General features: G+C 53.5%; 1 protein-coding gene across 1 annotated transcript in view; it reads right to left on the bottom strand.

Annotated features, from left to right (window-relative positions):
* The window catches only part of PKD1 (polycystin 1, transient receptor potential channel interacting), an 88,723-nt gene that overhangs the window by 12,826 nt on the left and 57,393 nt on the right, over positions 1 to 18,504 (bottom strand). The window contains exons 16-32 of the mRNA XM_083800147.1: positions 17,596 to 17,742; positions 15,199 to 15,342; positions 13,955 to 14,234; positions 12,420 to 12,636; positions 11,146 to 11,296; positions 10,027 to 10,179; positions 7,652 to 7,796; positions 6,204 to 6,806; positions 5,565 to 5,721; positions 4,573 to 4,825; positions 3,763 to 3,958; positions 2,485 to 2,655; positions 2,236 to 2,379; positions 1,693 to 1,903; positions 1,211 to 1,337; positions 290 to 406; positions 28 to 77 (exon numbers count right to left, since the gene is read on the bottom strand). Of these exons, the coding sequence (XP_083656273.1) occupies positions 28 to 77; positions 290 to 406; positions 1,211 to 1,337; positions 1,693 to 1,903; positions 2,236 to 2,379; positions 2,485 to 2,655; positions 3,763 to 3,958; positions 4,573 to 4,825; positions 5,565 to 5,721; positions 6,204 to 6,806; positions 7,652 to 7,796; positions 10,027 to 10,179; positions 11,146 to 11,296; positions 12,420 to 12,636; positions 13,955 to 14,234; positions 15,199 to 15,342; positions 17,596 to 17,742 (3,266 nt within the window). The remainder of the gene's footprint in view (positions 1 to 27; positions 78 to 289; positions 407 to 1,210; positions 1,338 to 1,692; positions 1,904 to 2,235; positions 2,380 to 2,484; positions 2,656 to 3,762; positions 3,959 to 4,572; positions 4,826 to 5,564; positions 5,722 to 6,203; positions 6,807 to 7,651; positions 7,797 to 10,026; positions 10,180 to 11,145; positions 11,297 to 12,419; positions 12,637 to 13,954; positions 14,235 to 15,198; positions 15,343 to 17,595; positions 17,743 to 18,504) is intronic.

Genomic DNA, 18,504 nt, shown 5'->3' with positions numbered 1-18,504 from the left:
TTGTTCCATCCCCAGAAGCCCACTTACCTTTTGGAATCCTCCAAGAACAGATCTGTTTTGGTTTGCTCAGAGAAGGCCTGTGGAGGAAGAGGAGGCATTTCAGGGATGTCACACTGGCTGCTGCCTGGCCGGAACAGCAGGTATGCAGAGACAAAAGGCTGTGGCTCTCCCCACCACCAGTGCTGTCCAGTGGCACGAGTGCCTTAGTCCTGGCACTGACGGCGGTGGATGCAGCTGTGCGGGGAGAGCCCACAGAGCCCGCGTGGCTTCCAGGCACGAAGCAGCTTACCTCTGCCCGCAGCCCAGGGAAGGTGGGGAAGGAGCTGTCGAGGATCGAGGAGTCCAGGTAGTTGTCGATCTCCAGGGACTGCTGGTCGGAGTGAGTCAGCGTGTGGTTGATGGAGACCTGCAGGAGACAGGAAGGCTTGAGCAGAACTCGAGGAGCAGAGGTGACAATGTGCCCGGTGGGGCTGAGAACAGGCACATCCTTCCCTGCCTCCCAGCTGCCTTGGGCACCATCCCACAGCCCAGTACCCTCTGGGCTGCACCCCCTACAAGTTCCCTAAAAGCTGCAGGGGTTTACAATTTCCTGCAGAAGCAGGGAGTGCTTATAGGAAAAAGAAATATCAGACACATTTGCTGCTCATCAGTCACTGAGCAGCTGGCTGCAGTACTTAATGAGGCTGTTAATTGTGTGTAACTAGTCATTAAATCCCCAGCTAATCCTTCCACAGCTGCCTAACCACAGCTCTGTTCAGGCAGCTGAATTTGTACCCAGGGCAGGTATTTCATTAGGAATGCTCGACTGAGCTTCTCTCAAGCTCCTACCAAAGCAGCGGAGGGTCACACCTTTCAGTGGCATTTGGGTACTTACCACCTACCAAAATCAAGATGAAGTGCGTGCCTAAATAGCTTTTAGAACCTATCCTTTTGGTGTCTGTCTGGGCACTGCCAGCACCCAGTATCACCCAGCAGATGTGTATGACAGTGATCTGTCCCTCTAAATAAAGCCAGGGGCTGCTCCCTGCTCAACAGGGGGCCAGAGCCCTGCTACTTCCCAGGCTGCGGCCATGAGGCAGGGCAGTGCAGAAGGGCAGCAGGGAGACAACGAGCTGAAGAAGGGATATACCACCAAGGGCAGAACATAGCCCCAGATGAGCAAACCAGACGAGCACACCCATTTGGGCAGCCAGCAGCTACTCCTTATTACCTTGCCACGAGCCATCCGGAAGAGAAATAAAATGACCAAGTAGAGAGGGTAGACCACCACGCTGGACACCAGACCGACAGCCACGGTGTCCACGTTAACAGGCACCAGGTTGGAAATGGCTCCGTTGCTGGAGAGAACCGGGAGAGATCAGAAGTGGGTGTTAGCAGGCGCACTCAGGGTTGCCAGCCAAGCAGAGAGTAAGACAGAAGAGCACAACTGGGTATTTCAGGCGTGCAGGGAAAGAAATGGGGCACAGGCTGTGCTAACAGATGGCACAGCAAAACTGGGCAAGGGGAAAAGCTGATCAGGCTCTCCTTGGTCCTCCACGACCCGTGTCCTGATCCCAAATTCTTTGCAAGGGGCAGGGCAGGCTCAAGTCCACAAGCAAGGCAGCTGTTTGCAGCAGACCTAAGGTCTGTCCTGCCCCACCTAAGGGGAAGCACAGGAGGAGGAGGTCAGGGACTGGGCAGAGCACAGCGCACCTGAGGTGTACGTTCCCCACCATGCCGTACCACACGGCATTGGCACAGAGGAAGAGGAAGACGAGGAGGGAGCAGCAGGTGGCCCTCTGGACACGGGTGAAGCGGCTGCGAGGCGGGCGGTCCCACATGGACAGCCAGACGTGCTTCTCGAAGAATCCTCGCTGCAGCTCTGCTATGAAGATCCGGGAGAAGCTCCTCAGCTCCGTCTCACCTGAGCACAAAGAGAGACTTTCAGGGTCAGCAGCACAGGAGAGGGTACCCAGCTGGGGCTGGCACAGTCCCCCCTTGCAGGCTGATATTCAAAGAGTATCCCCACTGCACCTACGCAGACCTTTTTGCAAAGCTGGATCCCAGCTATGCCTTGTCCTCTAGCACAAAGGACCCAGCAAAGCATCTGGCTGTGCAAATCATCAGTGAGACAGTAGCAGCGCGCAGGCTCTGCGGTCTCTCTGCACAGTCTCCTGCACGAGCCCTTCCTCGGTGCAATGGGAGCTGCCGCGCTGCCCAGCCTCCCTGCCCTGCGCCCAGGAGCTGAGCACTCACTGGCAGCATAAACCTCTTTCTCCACCATGCCGTCGTTCTCTTCGCTCTCCACGGACAGCCAGTCGTTCACCAGGAAGAAGTAGCTCTTGCTGCTCTGCAGGTCCCGCACGATGACGTGCTGCAGGTACCACGAGGGGCTGAGTCCTAAGGGTTAAGGGATAAAGAGATGTGTTTCGCACCAGACATCCCCTGTGTGAGCCTGCGATGCCCGATGGCAGCCTCAGCCCCCCATGCCTGCTCCTGCCCCACCTTTGTTGTCGTGCCAAATGCGGATGCGCCAGATGCTGCCCAGGTTCCGCTCCGTGGCGATCTGAAACACGTCAAGGCTGTTGCGGTGGAAGGCGTTTTCCCCATCCAGGTGCCTGTGCCCACTTTTGTTGTCCACGCCGTACAGGGCGATCCCCACGTGCGCTGTGGTACCTGGCAGGGTTAACGGGGCTTGGTTAGGGAAGTTCACCCAAGGTGGAGCTGTTCCCAGCCCTGCCTTCCTGCCAGGGACGTGGGGCCAGGTTCCTTGGTCCTTCAGAGTGGCCACCTGGGGACCTGGTAGGAAGAAATGCCCTCAACAGCTGTCCCACGCCCCGGGACGGTGTTACACACAACCTGCAGGGCAGCTGCTCAGACTGGCCTGGTGCATGCTCCTTGGCATACTCGTGGTTTTCCACTTTGGAGGGGACTGAATCTGGAATTCCTTGACTTGCCAACACCCTACTGGGAGGAGACGTTTATTCTGGATGTTTTTTCCATCAGACAGTCAGAAGACTTGTTTGCTTTGACTTCTCTCCGGTACCCATTGCCAGATGCTCCCCAGTCCACCTGCTCAACCTGGATGGTCCTTGGGGTGACTTCGGAACACAGCAGCTCCCAGTGAAACCAGTGGTTACACTACGATCAATGGGAACATGCCTCTAGCAGTGACATGATGGCATCCTACCTCCACCGTTGCTCAGAGCTCCCACATCCCAGCTCCCTGCGTTTTCCAGGCTTGGGATGATATTTCTGGCAGCTCAAGCTACAAACCCAGCCCCAGATCAGAAAGCCAAGCTTTCTGCCTTCATGCTGCTAGGAAAGATTCAGCAGGGAGAACGAAGCGATGGATGGGGGTGGACAGCAAAATGATCAATCTACAGTGCCCACAAGGCCTGGGTGCTTCCGCAGGAAAGGATGATCCTTTCAGGGATCTGGAGCAGGGGAGCTTCAGCAGTGATGCACAACCGCTGCCTCCCAGCTGCTCCTGCAGGTATCTCTGTACCGGGTGGCTCCCCCTAGCAGCAGGTGCACCCTACAGCAAGAGGTGAGGCAGCACGCTTTTCTCCTGGCTCTTGACCGGCTCCATCATCACACACACAAAAACATCTGAATGCTGTGGGGAGGCCCTGAGCTGACCGCTTGGTGCTCCTTCACATGACAGCTGGGCTCTGGGCTCTGCCAGGGAACATTTGGTGCAGGATGTGCTGAGGGGAGCTCTCAGGGAGCTGCACAGATGTCACCCTAGCAGTCAAGCACGGGAGGGGTCTGTGGGCTAACCTGATCCTCTGCCCCAGCCAGTTTTCACCAGGATCTCGTATTTATACAGCCCGTTCTTCCCGCAGAAGGGAATCACCCCGACGCGGTTGATGTCAATCATGTCCAGCTTGTGCACAATCAGCGCGGCCACCGAGTAGGTCACAAAGCAGACGGCGCACGTCAGCAGAACGATGTAGTTGAGGCCAGGGCCTGGAGCCTGGAAAAAAAGAGCCATGTTGAAAGACACTGTCTTTCCTCAGGAGGACCCCGCTGCTCCCTGGGGGCTGTGCTGCCTCCTTGCTGGCTACAAGCATCACTCACAACACCACGTGCAACCAGAGACCTGTCCCTGCTCACACCGTGCTCAGGGCTCACTCGCTCGCAGCCCCTGCAGAGCAGACAGCAGCAGCTGCAGAGAGCTCTCTGCTCCCACCTACGGCACAGCGACGGAGCTGGAAGGAGCCCCAGTTGCTCCCGGGAGCCAGGGAGCAGCTGGCAGGTGCAAGCTCTCTGGGATAAAACAATGCTCTGACAGCTGGGAGGAGCATTTGGCATCTCATGAAAGAGGTGAGCACACTGCGACGTATTCAGACTGGGGAATAAAGCCATCTGCAAACGTCTGCTTTTAGCATCAGCAGCCAGGACTCATGCCCAGGGGACACAGCCCCTCTGTGCTTGTCTGCGGCTCCCAAAGGTACGCGGGTACGGGTGCTGGTCTGCCAGCCACCACCCAGCCCGAACGTGAACGCCAGCAGGAGCCCAAGACCTCTAGGTGACCACAGGTTGTTCAGAAGTGACAACGTCACACAGCCTCTGCTTTGTTCTACTCACAGGGAAGATGAACTGGACAGAGTTTGGGGGCACAAAGAGGCTGGCCCCGAAGGCGGTGAGGTGCTGGGTTAAGCACACAGCCTGGTCTGGCCTGGTCTCCTCGAGCGGGACGATGCCTTCTGTCTTCCACCGCCTCTCCTGCTCGCTGAAGTACTGGCACAGGGACGTGTACAGCCCCAGGGTCACCTCCACCGGGGACCAGCTGAAATGGTTGGTGATGTTGAAGTAATACTTCTGGATGGTGTCATCCGTTCTGGAAAGGGCAAGACAGCAAGACATTAGTACCCATGGGCTGAAGAGACACAAACCCCAGTGTGACGGATGTGTGCCCACGGAAATCACCCCCCTGCAGGGACAGGTAAGCACACAGGAGGAGAAAGAAAGGCCCGGTGAACATGGTATAATCTGCACAGCCCTCTGTGCAGAAGTTCTGGGGCTCTACAGACCCCTTGAATTCTTCTCTCTTTGCATTATTTCAGTACCTGGGAGCACTGCATTGCCTGCCCCCCTCTCTTCTCTGTGCAGGCAGCCTTACATAGCTCTCCCGCCCGCCCTTCCCTGTGTCCCACTGACCCCCACGACTCTTCCAGAGCAACTTCAGTTCTTGGCTGGGAGCAGACTCGCTCATTAGGAGGATTAATTCCTCTTTGAGCGTGCTGTTACCAAAAGCCATGGAAGTTGTGTCAACTTACACAACAGTGGCTCCACTCCTGCCCCGCCTATTCCCAAGCTGCCCGTCTTTCTTCTCAGATAACGCCTAGGAACAGCTCATAAATAACAGGAGGCATGAACACACACACTCCTGGGAAAGGCAGCAAGTCAGCGACTGAAGTTACAAGAAGACTGCTCTGACAAAAAGAAGAGAGCTTGGCTCCGAAGCCCACATGCACAGCAGCCCGCGGCAGCCTGGCATTAGCCATGGCAAAGCTCTGGGAATCCCTCGTGTACGTCCACGGGACAGCGGCAGGGATCACAAGGGAGGGTGCTCTTACAGTGGCGAGGTGAAGAAGGTGTAGAGCTTGTGGTCATCTCCAGACAGGGCCTCCAGGCTGATTTTCTTGGAGGCAGTGCAGTTGTACTCGTTGGGCTCTGGTTCATGGTGGAGATAGGCCATGATGAACGGCTCAGGCTCGCTCGCGACGTAGTGATCTGCACGGGGAGAGAGAGAAAGAACAGAAAGTACTTTATAAACACCAGGGAGAGCTCAGCCACACGGCCGCTGCCAGCAGTGGATGCTCAGGGTGGAGTGTCAGGAACGCAGAGCTGGGAGAGATGCTTTTCCTGCCTGCACTCTGCCTGCAGCTCGGAGGATTCCTGAGCAGGAGGCTCTGGATACCAGTGTACCTGGTCCAGAGACGGGACAAACTGCCTGCAGTGCTAACACGGCTCACAGAAACCACGTTTTGCTGGGAAAAGCAAAAGGCTTCTCAGTGTCAGAATCAGACAAGGCTTGCAGCGGGGTTGGATAATGCCCATGACAGCTGGAACCTCAGCAGTGCAGTACGGGACTTGCTGTCCCGAGATGTGCTCCCAAACACATCCCCTGACACAGCTGTCCTGTGCCTCCAACCCAGCCCTCCCCACCCACGGGAAGAAACAGCAAAAAGCACGGGGAGCTGGCTCTGAGCTACCGTTCAGGACTTTGTAGGTGAGCCTGAAGTGCAGCCCTGCTTCTCGATTGTTGCTCTCCATGGTCACGATGAGGTTCACAGACGTTCTTGCCTCGATGACTTCGGTGCCAGCAGCGAGATTGTCAGCGTCCGTGTTGTTTGACACCATCACGGTGATGGCTTTCTCCGAGTCCAGGCTGCCAATGGGGATCTGCACTCCGTTGTGGGTCTGGAACTCCATGGAGGCCACCTTCGTGGACACGGTGTAGTTGCTGATGTAACCGAACGGGAATGGATTGGAGTCCACTTGGAACATGACTTGAATAACGTCGGTCAAGTTGGAAAGGGTGGTGTTGAAAGCCTGGGGGATGGAGAACTGGCAGTTTGGCGTGTTCTCATAGCAAAGCAAGTTAAAGGGATCAGATCTTTTGCCTGTGGCCTTAATTTCTCCTCCCACCAGCTCAAGGGGCTCTTCATTCAGCACTCGAGACTTCATGAGGATGCGCATCAGGCTGGAAGACAGGTTGTAGGCTTTGGGAGCCAGCAGCAGATTGTGGGAATCAGCAAGCAGTTCCTGGGGCTTGGACTCTTGTGAAACCGTATTGACGAGGTGGATTAAGTCACCTGTCAGGAGAGAAATGAAAAAGCAAACAGAGGAACTGGTAAATAGTCTAGATAACTACTAACGACTAGGTAACATCTGACACCTTCCCAAAACAATCAGACAGGCCTTTCCTTGCTGTTTTCTCACTGTAACTCTGCACTGCATACATGTGACCTTCCATGCTGGAAGCGTTCAGTAGCCCTGAGCTGAAAATAGAGCTGTCAACTCTTCCTGCCATGTCTGGACTCATCTACAACGTTTGGTGATGAGGACTTAATCACAACAGGCTTTATTTTCCCCCTGTGAGGTGACAGGAACAGCAGATTGGGAAACAGGGAAGGAACGGATAAAACAAACATGTTACCAAGGTTTTGCATCATATAGTGAAAAACACTCAGAAATGTATAATGAGTAGTGCAAAGAAGGTGTCACTGCTTGTAGCCAGGTGGGAATTTCCAGTATTCAGGGGTGCCCCAGTGAAGATTGGTACCCTGCTCAGAATGCAACCAGGAAGGCGAGTATCTGGAAACCGTATCTGTTATTCATTCGTTACAAGAACGACAATTCCCTGAAGTACTGGAGAGTTTACTAACAGCTGTCATATTTAAATATCCACAGAGACAGCTGACAAAGCCAGGATAACCCTGGGAACAGTGCAGGACGAATAAAGCAATGGGGGTGCCATGCTCCACATCTTAGACACGATTCCCCTAACATCTCAAAAAGGCACGAGCCAAACCTCTGGTCCAGCTGAAAGCCTGCAGAGCTTCCCTCAGCCTGCTGCTGTCCAGCAGCCCGAGCAGGGAGCTCTGTGCCCACAGCAGCGTGGTCAAACGCCACCCGCTCCCGCGCGAACAGAACCCACCCGTGATGTTGAGAATGTTGTCGGCGATGCCCGTCGGGGTCACGGTGCCCTGGGTCGTTTCCCCCTGCAGAATGGTCATCATGGTCTCCAGCTTGTTCAAGGTCCTCGTCAGGCAGGACTTGCAGACCATCTCCTTGCTCACCACCTGCACAGGGAAACACAGCCTGACTCAGCTGGCTCAGTCCTACAAAGACCCGAGAACATTCGTTCAAACACTGCTTTCATTCTCCAAGTTATCCTTACTCTTTCCAGCCCCAAGGAGGTACCCGCAGAGACCAGGGCTGCTCTGCCCACACTGAGAGGTGCCAAGACTTTGTGGGTGTCTCCAGAAGCCTTCCATCCACCTCCCCTCATGCTCCCACCTGCCAGCGTGCAGGCAGACACGCTAAGAGGTGATGGAGGACGTGTTAGGGTTGGAAAGGACCACGAAGGGCAGCACGTTCAGATTCCCTGAAAGTCGGCCGTAAGGACCAAGCGTGCTCCTGGCGTTGCAACTCATGGATCACCCGCTTGGGCCCACACACTGCTCCTACAGAAATCAACCAGGAGGAGCTGCACAGGATTCCTCCACACGCTCAACTGTCTTCAATGGCAGCAAGGTCTGGCCCTAACTGAATCCACTTCGGTGTCCAAATACTCCTGGAAACTGTGGGAGGGATCCTGCCACTCAGGCATGATGGATGTCCCTCCCTCCGCTCCCAGACGTGTCCAAGAAACAGAATGTTCCAGCCACGGCCTGCAGCTCCCAGCGCTCTCGAGGGCTGGATGGGAGGGACCGAGGCAACACATGGAAGCTGTTACCACGGGCCAGTTCCTAGCTCTTATTCATCTTTTTCTTTTAATCATCACAGGATTCAGACGTGATTCACCATATGTTTTGGTGAAGAATTAAAACAGCGTCTGCAGGTCTAGAATTCCCCTGGTTTTGCTTGTATTTGTAAGCTATGAGAAGCTAGGATGTACGCTGTATGACAGCAAGGCAGACTGAGGTATCAAGGAGGTCAGGAGGAAAGAACCTACTAAGAAGAATGAGATGCTTTTTTCCCCTCCAGGAGAAATTCATTCTGATTTTTCCTCTCCCCTGTAGGAAAAATCAAAAAGTATCAGCACTGATTGACACTGCTTTAGGAAAGTGAATTCTATATGAATAGAATCTAGTGAATATGATAGTGATTCATATTCTATATGAATAAAATCTAGTTCTATCTATGAACTCTGAACCATTTGGGAAATTCTATATTACTCTTTTTATAAGCTTTTTATTCCAATCCAGAGCACAAACTAATCCTAGGACATCACCTTTTCCCATGGAACAAAAATTCTATTTTTAGACTTAAGCTTCCACAGTGAGATCAAGTCACAAGGCAAGAGCAAGGGTGAGAGACAGAAACAAAGCACTTTGGCATCAGAACGGGGTGTGCGGAACCCCAAATCCCTGAACAAGGATGAACAGACAGAAGTGATTTTTGAGGTTTACAGACGCCGAAGCTGAGGAAGGAGCAGCAGACCAGGGACTCTGTGGGTGGGATGCAGTAGTCTGTCCATGATTTCAATGAGAGCCTGTTCCCAGCGAGCAAGGTTGCTGACCTGGCTGGGGGGGCGATGAGCAGCCAAGGTCAGGGTACCTGACTCCTGTCCCGAGAAGGAAAGACTTGGGAGGGCGGGGAAGCAACGGCATGCCAGAGCAGCCTGGCTGACCACCAAAACCCCAGTGCATTATATAACCGGGCTCTCTTCCCTTTGCCCATCTGACAAAACACATAATACCACTCCTCAATCCAACAGGCAGCAGCCCCAGCACCAGGGAGCTGAAACTGCTGGCTGGCCGGGGAAAACAGCGCTTCCAGTCAACGGCAGAGCAAAGAAGTGCTTCTCGTCTTGTACAGGGCTGGAAGGAACATCAGCCCTTGGCTTTGGCCCCTGGCTCAAGGCAGGTCTGCCTCTACTTGTGTTACTCCTGGTGGAGCCCAGCCTGTCCTTGGAGACGCTGCGCATCCCTCAGCAACTTATTCCAGTGTCTCTCTAACCTGCTGGGGCCTTTCCTACAGTCTTCATCTGCTAGTTAAAGAACCCTCTTGCTAGCAAGCTGCCATAGCAAGGCTGGTATGGAGAAGCACAGAGTTCCTAGGTGCTGCCTTCCAGCATATGAATGCATCATCTCACCCCTGCCTGCCAGATCGGTGGCGTGGCAAGGGGCAGAGCTGACAATGGTTAGGGCATCTCCACTGAAACCCTAACGATATCAACAAATGACACCTGTCCTTGTGCAGTGCGTGTGGGGCAGAGAGGGGCAGGGAAGCAGAACAAGAACTGGAGAGCTCCTAAGCTGCACCTGAAGGGCAGGAGGTGGGAGGAGGTGGTGACGAAGTACGTACCGTGCACTGAGCCAGCGCTGCTGAGATCTGCTGGATATCATCCACCGTGTTCACGTTCAGCGAGTTCAGGGTTTCTGTGATATTGTTGCGAGTCCAGGTCCGCAGCTCAAACTCATTCCCAGTCTCGGGCTCCAGAAGCTCTGACCGCTCATACTGAGGGGATCAAAGCAGGCAGTGAGGGAACACATCAGGCTGCTTCAGAGTAATGAGCTGTGCTGAAGGCACCTCTCCTGCATTCTACACCTTCTCCCTGCCTTTTCTTCTCCCCAGACGGCGATCTAATGAGCTGGGTTTCCAGCAGAACTTCCTCACTTCCACCTGTGCGCTCTCAGCGATTCACTTACCAGCCTCGCACATGACAGCTCGGCAGCACACCAGTGTGCAGCCCCTGTCCAGCTCAGCACAGTGCCTGTGCTCATGGGCCTCACCCCCGCCTGGTGCCCAGGCATGCAGAAGGCTTTTCTGGGGGAGGAAAGCACGACTGCAGACCAAAACTCCTACCCTGCCTACAGAGACGCACGGAGGGACTGGGCCCTACGTTAGACAGGAGTGAAAGCAAAAGCTGCCAGGAGGATGATGCTCCTGCACTGTAGATCAAGAGCCTCTTGTGCAGCCAGAAGAGCTTTCCAGCTCAGCAGTCAGGACAAGGAGGTCTCCTTCGCACCCGGGGCAGCACCTGAGCAGCTACCGGGAGTTTCCAGGCCTGCTGCAATGAAGTGGGGTGGCTTCAAGGGAAGCATGGGGCAGATGGGGGAATTTGGGCCAAGATTTCTGCTTTTAAATTCAGCGGTTAGTCTTGAGGTTAGCAGTTGAGAGGAAAAACTATCTGAACATGATAGCTGAACAGGGGATGCCCTGGCCATTGCCTTCCCTGGGACCCCTGCTTTATTTTACAGCCCCTCAGCTTTCTCTGGTCATCATGTGTCTGGAGACTGTTACTCTCTTTTTGATGCGTGAAAACCACTCCAGCCCAGCTCCCACCATGCACATATGCCGATTTACATGGAAAACTGTAGCATTAGTCATTTCCCTACATCGCTGTACAAAACCTGGCCAAAGAACATTACTGGCGATCGCAAGGGGTTCCGGAGGCCCCTCTTGGGCAGAGTGCTGCTTTACCTCATTTAAGATGGTGATGAGGGCCAGGGAGTACTCGATGACCTGCTGAGGGTCCCCCTGTTTCACTAAGCCCTGGAGCACGGTGTCAGTTTGATTGTAGAGCCAGTAGGAGAGGCTGGGGAACCCCCTGGGTAAGCCGATTTCCATGGAGCTGCCAAAGAAAAAAGGCGTTTGGTTGAAGTGCATGCTGTCAGACGGGGCTGGGGGCAGAACGGGAAGCTGGGAAGGAAGATAAGGGGGGACCAGATGGTTAAACAACAGTGAGAGCATTGCTAATGCCTGCCCTGGTGCCCAGTTTGCACCAGTATGTAGGAACTTCGGGGACCTGAGCCTGCCTCCTCGGTGGCCCAGCTCTGCGGACACACACAGGTGCGCTGAGCCCAGAGGAGAAAATCCAGGTTTAATGGGACAGAGAGTAAAGAGCGCTTAAAAACAGGACCAGAGTGCTGGGAGGAGCTGCGCTGCTTTTGGCACCATTCCCTCGGGCCTGAGGAACAGCTGGGTCACAGATTGTCCTCCCCAGGCACTGCAGGGCTGTGTGCTCCCCCCCGGGGGGCCGGGACCGCACGGACAGTGCGGAGAGCTGCAAATCGGCCCGGAGGAGGAGCAGGCACAGAGCTGGGTCAGGAGGCACTGAGACCAGCTCGGGAGGCTTCCCCAGGACCCAGGGGCACTTGTTGCCTGCACGGAGCACACTGGAAGCCAAGGGGTGTTTGTAGAAGGGGTAACTGGGATTTTAAGGCGCTGGCCCTGCTGAGACTCGAGCTGCAATGCCTTTCACCCTGTTCCAATGCTCGTGCTCTCCACCTCAGCTACGCGGCACCTCCCTGGCTCGCAGCAGCAGGCCACCAGGCCTCCCGCAGCACCAGTGCTTGCTGCTGCCAATTCTCCTTCGGGAGCTCTTGATGCACAGAAGGTGGCAGAGCACAGAGCATCAGAGACCTTCTGAAAAAGCGACATCGTGCCTTAAAAGCAAAACATCAGCAGAAAATTAAGAGGGAGGTCAGGAGAGCCGCAACTGCTGGGAAAAAGTCTCCCCCTTGGGAGATGACCACAAAGAGTGGAGCTCTCTGTGACAGCAGCGCCTCACTTTTGCTGAGTCTCCCCTTGCCTTCCTGCCAGCGGCCTTGTCCAGGAGGTGAACATTTCACCCAGGATGTGCTGAGCCCTTCAGGAAAGGGACCCGGTGGTTAAGGCATGATGCTGAGACTCGGGAGCCTCGGCCGGACCCTGGCACGGCGCGCAGCCCCACGGCAGCCTCCCCCCAGCCTTACCGGTTAACGGCCACCACGGTGGCACCCAGCTGGTCCTGGACGAGGACTGACACGGACACGACGAAGCCGCTCTCCTGGAAGCCCGGGGGCAGGAAGGCGCTGTGCTCGGCACGGCTGCCCTTGTACACGCAGAACTCGTGGTAGTGCCCGGCGCGGCGGCGCGACGCCAGCAGGATGTACACCAGCGGGTCGTCCACGTTTTCCGTGTCCCGCCAGCCTGCAAACAAACCCAAACAGAGGTGACTGGGGGCGAGGGCACCGGGGGGCTGCTGCCACCACCCTGGAGCCCACAGTCGGGGCAGCTTCCACCAGGCCAGATGATGTTTTCAGGCCTGCAATGCAAAGGTTTGACACTCTTTTCCTGCTGTTTAGGGGTTTCTGCGTGGGTGTTTGTACCCTGTAACATTTAAACAGGTTTGTGAAGAGCTCCCAAATAAAATAAAAGTGAGAATAGAGCAGCACTCATCCAAGGCCACGGTTTCTGCACCAATCCTGCAAAATCTTACATTAGGCAGAGCTTGGTGCAGCCCTCAGGCTCTAGGACAGAACCTGCACAAAGGTTTCCTTGAAGCTCCTGGGAAATACAGGGTATCTTGTGGGGCCGGGCAGTGGGGAAATTCACTGTGCATTTGCCAGTGGGCACCACCGAAGGACTGGGAGGACCTGGCTGTGCCAGGGCTCGCAGCACTGGACACAGATCAGCAGGGCTGTGTCCTGAGCATTCCCTTCAGCTTAAAAACAATCACCCAGAGCTAAAATTCCCACTGCTCCAAAGATGTACTGATTTCATAATTACTCTGGGTAGCCCGTACCAAAGTTACAGTCACAGCACGCTGAACACACTTCTGTTTCTCCTCCAGCTTAAGCTGCGCTTTGGTGACCAGCCTCCCCAGAACCAGCAGGGCTCGTCATTTCCTCTGCGGCGTGGCTTCCCAGCATTTGTGCACAGAACACATTAATCTCTAACACTAATCATTTGGGGAAATAAGGTTTTCAGAGGCACTTATTCGTTGGCCCAAGGCTATAGGCTGTCAGCCAGGCCGCTTTTCCAAAGCTGGTCTCTTTGTTGCTGTCTCTGCAGCTGGTTGAGAAGGTAACTGCTGATGGGAACATCCAGCCCACATGGAAGAGAAGGCCCCAGTGCTTTGTCTCTGCTCTTCCCACGTCTGTGTGACTCAGTTTTGAGCATCTATGTTCTTTTTCCTGCCCCCAAACGCCAGTTTCTTCCATGAGTACTGTCCTGCCCTGGATACTGCCATTCAAATACATGGACAAATATATATAAAAAAAGTGCCTGCCATGAATTTTAGAGAGCTCCTTGATTTGATCACACAAAACTGCTCATGGTCCAAGCTCTAGGGAACAGAAATGGAAAGGTCCGCTTCTGAACTCACGCCTGACCAACAGTGTCCTGGGGCTGGAGTTCAGGGAAAAGAAAACTTCAGTGAGAATAAGGGCAGCTGGTAACTTACTGAGCAGGAGAAGCATTTGCCTACAAAGAACAGAGAGGGCTGGCAAGTGCCCAGCACACTCACCTGTACACTCAAAGTGCACCTTTGCCATCAGTGCCCTGAGCGGTCCTTTGGGAAACAGCCTGCAGGACCCTCCGACGGGTGGCTGGTTGGGCAGCAGGTCGATAGAGGCAAAGCCTTCCTCCCCTGTCGTGAGGTCTGTGATGTGGAGGGTGAAAGTATATCCCTCCCCGTCCTTCAGCGCCCCTTGCCTCAAGACCAGGTTCATTCCTGTGTCGCCAGTGGATGTAGTTCTTTTGTCCAGTATGAGGGACTTGTTTTTAAAGCTGTGCGCTGCCCATCTCTACAGAGATGAAGAGGGGAAAGACAGGAGAGGTTTTGTTTAAATCTGAAGTTATGCCCCTGAAACGTTTTCAGATTGAGTCTCTTATAAAAAGTAACAGATTTCTAGTGGGAGCGTCTGCCAAATTTGCAGTTGATAATTCAGCTTTAGTCTCGTGTGCTACAGCAACAAGAACTGGAACCTTTCCAAAATGTCTGGTGGGAATATTTCCACTGTGAGATCTACTTTAGTCTCTGGGCTTACATCATCCTCCGACAGAATATTTCATAATACAGAATACAAAACACAGGAAATAAATTAAGTACTGGTGGAGTCTCCACGGGATACCATGTTTTATATGCTGTAAGCTGAACGTGTCCTGGATGATTACTGTTAATAGCACAAATGTACAATTGCGATAACAAGAGGATTGGTGAGAGAGCCGGCCAGAAAATGCCATGCAAGTACACGCTTGCCTTGCTGGGTGAAATACAGATTAGCTCTCACAGAGGGACTTCCACTTCTAAGACCTGTTTCATTCAACAGGTTGCAGAGATGCTGTGTAGTGGAAGCCGTAATTAAAGGAGAGCATGAGGGACTGAGCAACCTCTGCTTGAACCACCAGAACAGCGTGTGAAATGCCAACCAGCAGGGAGATAAAAGCATTTTACTGATCTGTTACAGGAAAAATGTGGCCTTTGCATAGAAAGGTCTGGTCACTCATAGGCTTGGCTTGAAAACGACGCAGCAAGGCCTCCCCTTGGGTAGACACTGCTGGAGGACTAACAGGGCACGTGTCCCGCAGCCTGCAGGCCCACCAGAGCAGCTATCTCCATCAGGATGCAGCTGGCACAACCTTGGGCAAGGCGAAGCTCTGACAGCTTGCCAGGGGACTCAGTCTTTCCACCCTGTCCTCTCTGACTCCCCCATTCTCCCTGCAGTCTACCAAGTGTGGAGCAACAACCAGCACTGCTGATGGCTTTACCCCGAGCTTGGAGTCATTGTGACAGTTCTGGCAGGTCCCCTCCAGGTACACGTAGGAGCTCTTGCTGACTTCGTAGACAGACTGAGCCTTGCAGGAAACGCACTCCAGGGACACGATAGGGACTCCTCCCCTCTTGATGAACACCTGGGAAAACAAGAGGCTCCGTCAGGAGATCTGAGAGGCTGGGGGACAAGAATACAGACATCTAACCAGTGAGCAGCCATCCCAGCACCTGGTTCTCCGAGCAGAAGTTGCTCTGCACCAGCCGACTCTGTGCTAAGGGAACAGCAGAGAGGGATTTCCGAAGGATCTCAGGTCAGACTTAAGCTACCTCAGTTTTCTTATGCTGGGCGAGGTGAGTTGTTCTGCCACCAGTTTTCAAGAGACACCCAAAGCCAAGCTGGGCCAATCAAGGAAATTCTGGGTTTATTTTATTTGCATTTTTCAACACAAATCATTTTCAAAATGCCCCTCTTGTACCCCTTATTGAATTCCCAGTGAGTCCTATTTGCCATTTAGGGTGGGGATGATGCTGCCTGAAGCACTTTGCTGTTCTGAGCATCTCAGGGCAGCTCTCAGCCCTACAAAAGAGAAATCTGCACTACATCTTGGGAAAGAGAAGTCTAAATGGAAGGAGGAAAGCCTCCATTATAACGCAGACCAAACATCTGGTGAGCACCTGCTCCAGGAAGCAACTGCAACTCTCCTTTGTTTTCTGGGGGCCAAACCCCTGGCCCTGCCTCTGCAGCTGTGCAGAGCCTGACCCCGAGGGATCACACGCTTCTGCAGTGCACACAGTGCGGGGCTGTGGGTTCCTGTCCTCGGCACAAAAGGGTGCTTAGCAGGAAGCATTTACAGAACAACAGAGGGCTCAGAGCAAGCCAGTGAGCCTGGTGAACTGAGGGTGTCCTCTGCAAAGGCAGCGCCCGGTCCCCCAGGCTGCCTCGCCAGCTCCTGCTCTCAGCTACCGAGCTTGGCACCAGCCTGCACGCCAGCTCTCAGGGCCCGACGCCTGGGCTCTCGAGTGCTGTGAGCACTTCTGGCACAACTACGTCCCGGAGAGACAGGAACGATGGCAAAATGAGCTAGATGCAACTCCCGCTGTGCATCAAACGCTCCTTGCTCGGCAGGTGGAAGAACCGCCTTATCCAGAGAGCAGGGTGTTATTCTGGACTTCTATCTCTGATCTAAGCTGCACATCTCAAGGCATCTACCACACCTCCCCGGTAAAGCACTCCGAGGGAGGAAGGCTTCAGAAGCACCGGTCTCCAGACACAATGACTGCTGAGCTCTGCCCCGTTCTTTGTCCAAACGCCTTTAATCCCCTAGGAAGCAGGACTGTCTAGCACGGGCCAGAGCCCTCTGCCCTGGCATAGTGAATATTCTGAATTCAAAGAAAGACAGTAGTGAAGACACTGTTTAGTATGGCAGACTTTTAAAAGGGGATAAATATTCCGCAGCATTAAGCCTGAGCGCATTGAAGCTTCATTCATTCCTCCAGTATTTGCAAATTTCCTATGACACTGGAATCATTGTTTTGCGCTCATGCATGGAAACCAGATAGTACGGAATGTCCTTGAAAGACTATCAATTTAATTTTTTTCTTTTTATCCTCCAGCTTTGGTTTAAAACCCAGGCAGTAAGAATTTCCATTTTCAGACTAACTATATCTCTAATTGCCAAACACACCACGATGAATGTTTCTGACATAAACCATAACTGCTGTCGGACTGCAGATGCATTCAGTGTTGGGCTTAATTTGACATAAACAACATGCACTTAAAAACCCTCCCTTAAAAAAATTCAGAAGGAGAGAAGAGAGGAACTGTTGACAGTGAAATTAAGGACCAACTCTTAGGAAGCTCTCTCTGGGCAAAAATCAGGGAAGATCCTAGAAACGTCACGTATGAAGGGCCCAGCACTGCACACAGCAGCGGAACAGCGACTGACCATGGGCTGCTTTGCTGTTCTCCTACAGATCTGCTGCTGGTGACTAACACCAGGCTGCACAGTGAGACCAACCCCAGCTCCGCAGGAAGGAAGAAACTAAAAGGGCCTGGCAGGACAGCCCAAGGCTGCATAGACGAATATATCACGGAAATACCCGTGTCTGTTCCTGCCAATGACCTGGGTGGGATTGGTTATGGAGCCCCAGTGATGCCCGAAAATCTCCTTCCCCTGCACCTCCGACAGCAGAGCCTTCCACAGCCCCCCACGGGACTGGTGCTGGCTCTCGGCTCAGGCCAGGGAAGGAGACCTTGGAACTAGAACCTCAGAAAGTTCTAGTTCTTCCTTGGAAGGTTCTAGACAGAACAGACATCCAGCAGACGTCCAGCTTGGCTGTGCCCAGCAACAGGCGCACAAAGGCAGAAAGTGACAGTGTTTTGTGGTACGTACGGTTTGATTCGTTGCCTCGGGATTCATACCCTCCTTCCAGACAGTGAGGTTGAACGTGTACTCCACATCTGCTTCTAATACAGCTTTGGGAATTGTGACATTTCCTCCCTTGGCACTGAAATTCAGAGAGCACCCTGCAGCCGAGCTCTGCTTGCAAGGAGAAAAGAACTTTCAAACCCTCCTTGGTACGGGTGCACGTCGGGTTAGTCCACAGCCAAAACATTCAGGTCCACACAACGCCAAATCACTGCCACAGACCTTACTGCACAACGCCACCGCCGGGGTGGGAGCAACGGGGTGGTGTGGATAATAAAGCACATTATCCTATTCTTCAGGTTAGTAAGAAGTATTTGAAACACTCCTGTATTTCATCTGAGTTCCAAATTCTTATTTGATAGCAATTAACTTTTCATGAATTAAAGTTTATAAACATTGCCAAACAACACAAAAAACGTCAAATTAAACTTGAAAGTCTAATCCGCACACACTTCACGTTCTTTTTACTTTGTAAAGACAGAAAACAATGATCTTTTACAAGCAAAACAATCCTGCATTCAATTAAAAAAATATTCCCCAGGTGGATCTCCCATGACAATTTGAACGGCAACTCTCCCCTGCCCTTTTACCACTGCAGTGTCAGATCGTTTCGGTGTGCCAGGAGGACAGGCACACTGACTTGTCTGGGACTGCCTCCTGGGGACTTGCCTCCTCTGAAGTCCAGTGCTGGCCCCCGCTGCTATCAGAGACCTTGAACTGTTAATGGAAGAGGGACCAGGGCCCTCAGCTCCTTGGACTGCACTCAGCAGCTCTGTAATTCCTCCAGGTTGTGGAAGCAGCTACACTGAAACTGTGATGCAGAGGCCAAGTCCAAAGGAAGCAGCAATGAGGATGCTTCAGCTTCCAGTGCAA

Source organism: Anser anser, assembly GCF_964211835.1.
Source record: "Anser anser genome assembly, chromosome: 15".
In the NCBI taxonomy this organism is placed as follows: Eukaryota; Metazoa; Chordata; class Aves; order Anseriformes; family Anatidae; genus Anser; species Anser anser.
The sequence above is the reverse complement of the archived record's forward strand: the minus strand, read 5'-3'. Positions and strand labels throughout refer to the sequence as shown.